General features: G+C 38.0%; 1 protein-coding gene across 1 annotated transcript in view; it reads left to right on the forward strand.

Moving 5' to 3' along the window:
* The window catches only part of LOC149021901 (Zn-dependent exopeptidases superfamily protein), a 42,012-nt gene extending 39,036 nt beyond the window's left edge, over window positions 1-2,976 (forward strand). The window contains exon 14 of the mRNA XM_089150075.1: window positions 2,207-2,976. Coding sequence (XP_089006201.1) covers window positions 2,207-2,529 — 323 coding nt within the window. The 3' untranslated portion in view covers window positions 2,530-2,976. The remainder of the gene's footprint in view (window positions 1-2,206) is intronic.
* Window positions 2,977-6,000: the final 3,024 nt, after the last annotated feature.

Below are 6,000 nucleotides of genomic sequence, written 5' to 3' on the forward strand. Positions count from 1 at the left end.
TTCAGTGAAGACCAACCAAGAAATTGGCAATATGGAATTCAACCCATTGTTGCTTCAATTGTTCTAGATTAGTAGTGAGAGATAGATGTATCTCTTAAAGATAGTCCTTGAATGTATTGAAATAGTCATTCAAGCATTAGTCATTTTGGGAGAAGTGGAACAGTTTTTTGTAAAGCTCATAGGTACAGAAGATCCTTTTTTCCTGGGAGTAGTTTTCACGAGGATCTTCCCAGACGCCCTTAGCAAGTGTATAAAATATCACATTAGCGTCAATGGCAAATTCAATACTATTCAATAACCAGATCTTAATGGTAAAATTCTCACGCATCCAATCATCATGAGTTTCAATGCTAGCTGGATCCTGAGGGTCAATGCTAGGAGGATCATCAATGACATATTTCATCTGACCATTCATCAGGTACAACTAATCTCATTGTTACTAGACAAGATATCTCATATAATCTTGGTGCGGTTAGCCCATTGATGTACTCCTACATAGATTCACTGGGAGGCAATTTACTGTATCAAGTGTTATTTGTGGATAACTGCATGCAAGGGGTTTGTCTGGCACATATGGTTACAGATGTTCACTACCATATATTGTGCTTTTCTGGGTGGTTCGTAACTTACAGAGTAAGACCAGATTAAAGTTGCTAAATACAGTGAAAAAGCCAAGTATCATGCATGGCCCAAACTTCAGTTGAACTGTGTCACTGAAATCTTTTCTTCTTGAGTTGGATTTCCAAACGTTCAACCTATGCAGATGCAGATGTTGCTTGATAACAGGCAGCTGCTATCTACATTGCCAATCAATCTCGTTTTCCATGAGAGAACTAAGCCTATTGGGGTCAATCAAAGATGAAGACCTGAAGTAGTAGAGTTTTACTCACTCTGTTCCTTTTGCTGGTCAGCTTGGTGATGTCTTTACTAAGCCCTTGTTTTGCCCTACTTTTAGATATGGATGTTTTAAGCTGGGCATGGGTTATTTGTGTGCTTCAGCTTGAGTAGGGCAGTCAAAGTGTCTCATTGTCTATATCATGTAAACATTATTTATTATTCATTTATTTGGATTTATGAGATAGCAACTTGCTCTTTCTGTTAAGTTTCTATCTCACTGGTTAGTAGTTCTTTGTAACTTGTTTAGGAAATAGGAAGTCTCCCACTCTTCTTTTGATGCATAGAGACTATCATATACATCCCTGTCTTCTTTCTTCATTAGATGCTGGTTTTTTGATTTTCAACTTTTCACACTTTCTACTTTGTGGTCACCCATAACAGATTACAGAACCAATTCCACCCCCTACAAATTCATATTCAAATTCTCAGAGTTCTAGTTTATTTTTGACTCTTATCCTTCCTACCATTTTCAAAGTGAAACCCTATCTTATGCTAAAACCTGGTGTTTTGGTGAACCTAATACTCTTAAGAGTCATCTTTTCACATAAGATGTTACTATCTTATTTATTTCTCCATAATATTTTTCTTTTTGTTGGAAAATAGGTTCTACATTAGGCTTGTTGTCACTGTCATGTTAAATCTTCTTGAACTTGAAAGTTCTTTTGAGGACCATGATTGACTGATTTTGCATCAAACCACACTCAATGTGTTTGAACCATGACTCTAGAAGTGACTAAAAGCTGCAAGAAAGATGACATTAATCTTGGCCACCATTGACCTAATCTCCTGTGTATGGCCTCCCATATGAATTCCATTAACACTTGCATGAATGACCACCACCTTTGGGTTTGTATAATAAAGTTGTTGATATTTGAAGCACGGAATTGTCCAATATGTTGGTCAGCATATTTGAAGTAATGGACTTTCAAGAAAATTTTAATAATTCAGTTTTCTTCCAGCAGCAAGTTTTTTAGGCATTTTACCAATGGCTTTTTGTATTTCCTAGTTTTCGTTCTTTCAGAGCTCCCAGATCAATAATGCAAACACAGCTCTAAGACAACTATTGAATTGATTAGGATTGACAGCGGTCTGCAATAGAGAATCAAACTATGATCCATATAAGTCTTGCTCTTCTGCAGTCATTCACTTCCTTTCTCTTGGAAATTATGAATTTACAGCTTGCGTGGAAGCGTTTTGGTTCTCTGGTGAATGGGTCATTTCTTGACATTAGACAGAAATTATTATGGAAAATCCAGTATAGCTTTTTGCCTTTCATGTTTTGTTTATTTATTTTCCTCTTTGCTTACAGGAGATTCAGATGAGTTGGTTCCAGTAGGGAACAAGATCGGAATTGATGGATGGCACATTATTCAGTTTTCTGGGGGAAAGAATGCACCGACAAAGTTTAATATTACCCTATTTTGGGTGAAGAATTATGCCCAGTTGACCAACCTGCCAGATGCAAGTAGAAGGGATCAGCATCTCCTCTTGAAATTAAGAACAGATGTGGACAGACTGACACCAAAATCTGCAAGAATACTAAAGAAGCTTCCTCCTTGGTGTTCTCTGGTTGGCAAGTCGACTTCTCCCAACACATTAGCTTTCTTAAGTAGTCTTCCTGTTGATTTTTAGGCCCTTTTGGTCTCTTAATAGAAAAGTGAATGTTTTGAGTTGAAAATTTTCTTGAGTTGTAGTGTGCTTTATAGGTCCAATTTTCTTCATAAAATGGTTTTTATATTACTAGTAAATTAACCTTCACTTTCTTTCCCTACTTTTTTACGGTGAGCTCAAGGTCGGCTGCGACATTATCTAAAAGATAACCGTCATCACTCTTGCTAAAGGAGTATCTAGGCTCTCTTTGGTTCGGTCTTGGTGGAATATTGCACACTTGCACCTTTGTTTATCATTGATCGTTCTTTGTTATTGACCAGGTCCCTTGGTTTGTCTGCTTTCAATTAATACAAATTTTAGTGTTTGACCCAAAAAATAAACCCATCATCACTAAGTGGGAAGGTGCTTCAATGGAAGAGAGAAAGGAAAAGGATTCACGAGAGAATTCCAAAAAGCATCCTGAGAGAATTCTTTTGAGTGGTACGCATAGGTTTTCATTTTCTAGGCCCACCATCGCAGTGAGAAATGGAAGAGGAGAAATGAGGAATAGAGATCGTGGGTTTTAACGAGGAAGAAAAAAGATAATGGATATATTGGTCTTTCTAAGTTAAAATATATAGAATAAGCTAATATCGTAATTTTAATTTATAGTATAGAAATACTATCGAGGATATAATTGTCTTTTCTTCTAACCAATTTAATATTCTCATGGAAAAGGGCGATTATCAATTTAAGACATTTGATATAGTTTTGGGGTGTTTGTGATTTTCACCATCTATTTTGGGGTGTTCGTGAATTTTTCACTTTTATTTTGTAAAACTTACATTAAAATTCACTAAGGGTAAATATGTCTTTTTATATTTAAAATTAATAGAGAGAAAACTAATCACAAATCGAGGACTGAAAGATGTTTATGAAGTTTTCAATACGACCTCTTTTATTGGCTCTTTTTCTATTGATGTATTAAGTGAGAGACCTCTGTTCCAAGCTCAATATCAGCTCCTGCCAAAGCTTTAGTAGCTGCTTTCGGTATTTGTAATCCTGAACCCCAACTTCCTAGAAAAGTACAAGTCCAGGAAGGGCTAGCTTGACTAAGCTATCCAATCTTTGAATCGAAGACAAATAAGATTAAGAAAGCCATCATTAGAAGTAGAATTGATGCAAAATGAATCGACCACTCTTAGAATTCAAGAGGAGAGAGAAGGTCAGTCATGAAGGCTTTAAGTGGAGATTTTGGCACTTCCGAAAATCGATAGAAGAAGGCTCAAATGTCAAGGTGAGTGTACCAAAGTGTAGGCCCTAGAAAGACCTTTCAAACCAACCGGCAATCACCGGATTTGGACCCCGAATGAGGGGCATTCAAGGGCCAGTTGACCAAGCTGATTTGACTGCCCTTTGTTTAGTTCAGGGAAAAATTGGAAACTTGGGTGTTAAAAATCCTATTTTATGTTTCCACTCCTCATAAATGCATTCTTTATGCTAGAGAGGTGTTGTGGACCTAGGAGATGAGAAACCCAAGAGAGTTTGGTGATTCCTTCACGTGTGGTGACTCATCGAAGCTCGGATCGTCGCAATAACGCTTAGAAAAGTGAAGCGTTCTTGAAAACCCTCTTCTCCAACATAGTTTTGATGGTATTTATTATCAATGAATGCTAGGTTTTGGTTGTTGGATTTGTTAGGTTGTATTAAATGCTCTCCCATGTTTCTCTTTATGTCTCCCAACGTTTTTGAGAGTAGGTTATGCAAATCCTTGCATTCAAAACCGATTCGAACTTCCTTGAGACAGTCACAAGCAAACACAGAGAACCAAATTTGGGGCTTTTTGTTTGAGACCTAATTGGGATGTTTGGATGGCACTTTGGGGATCCTAGTACTATTAATTTGAAGACCCCAAAGTCTTGCTTCGAATTGATTTCGAATTGGAGCCGAATTTAGAAGTTTTGTTCATGACCAGTGTCACATCCCCTCAGCTGGTACCCTAATTGCAAAACCCGGAGGTGTGATCCACAACATCGAAGATCAAGTCTCAACAATCCTCCTCGCACATAGCACAATAGTATAATTCGAGGCAAGGAAATAATCATTGTATTGATGTAATTAAAAAGAGATAATCAATGAATGGATCTCGAAGGATCTCAAAATATAATGGGAGTGCGGAAAAATGAAACCAATATAATCAGAGTAAAAGGGTAATGTGGAAATAAACTCTAATAGACAAAGCACGGAAGTATAGTCAACTAATGATATTACAACTAGAAGAATTATAGAAGTGTCAAAACTGTTCTAAGTCCTACTCATAATAGGTCTCCTTATCAAAAAGGTAATGTCTAAACTCAAAGACTTTTGTACCCAATACGGGGTACTCCAGCTTCAGAATAGGACTAATCCAATAATCCTGGTACACACAGTTGTCATACACACATTCTTCACAATGATGTTTGTGATCACCAAAACTCTATACAACTTACGGATCACTCGACGTGGTCTCGTACTCCTAGATCTCGCCGTCATCAACACCTGCAACAAAGTTTAAAACGTTGTCCCCAAAGGGTGAGCTCAAAAGAACTCAGCAAGTAGTTCAAATACAAACAACCATTACAATCAATATTCAAGAACAAAGCATGATGCAATATGACATGCGACAATGTGAAAATATGCTTCTAACTCTAACATATGCTAGTCTCTAGTGGCAGACATGCATTAAGATAGAACACCATACTCCTCTGGGCAATCTTAGTCACTCTCCCTCAAGGCTCTTAAGCACATTTTTTGGGTTCTCTGTGGTAGTTGGGGGCATCCATCTTAGACAATTACCATGGCAGGGATTTAGGTCACAACTCTCTCACTCCACCATTGGTATGAGTAATGACGCGTGTCAGGGTTATACCTAGCCCAATGCACGTCATCTACTGAGTCACATCAATCTCAAAGTCAGATATTTCCCTTCCTTGCCCTTGGCAATCCGTTCCAATACCTTTCCCCCTAGAGTCATCGTATCCTATGGCTCCAACCAACTCGGACTACGTACTCTTAACCCTATTGGTCATCCACATATAATAAACAAGAAGCTCTCATGTCTTCTCATAGGTTGTCTATTGGTCTTGAGCGCCCATGAGCCCAGGCTTATTATAATGCAACCCTACCAATCAATGGCCCCCACAATGTGATTGAATCCTCTCATGGATTGGATATCGGTCTTGAGCGCCCATAACCCCATTGTGCCTAAGAGCCATAGGGTGAGATATGATGGGGTTTCTAACCAAACACTTCTAGACAAGTCCTAAGTATGTCATCCAATAACCATGGAAACCACCAAGGGGCATCATAGGAAAGCATCCCATACCACCTCCACTGATATCCCAAGACAGAAACACCCAATTTGTATTCCCCATTCCACAATCAAAACTTAAGCAATCACATTACAATATGATTTCAAACATAACAATCATATCATAACCCATTCTCAATCCAAACATTCACATTCTTACAAAT

This window comes from Hakea prostrata, chromosome 3, assembly GCF_041222555.1.
Source record: "Hakea prostrata isolate BN-2017 chromosome 3, UWA_Hpros_2, whole genome shotgun sequence".
Taxonomy (NCBI): domain Eukaryota; kingdom Viridiplantae; phylum Streptophyta; class Magnoliopsida; order Proteales; family Proteaceae; genus Hakea; species Hakea prostrata.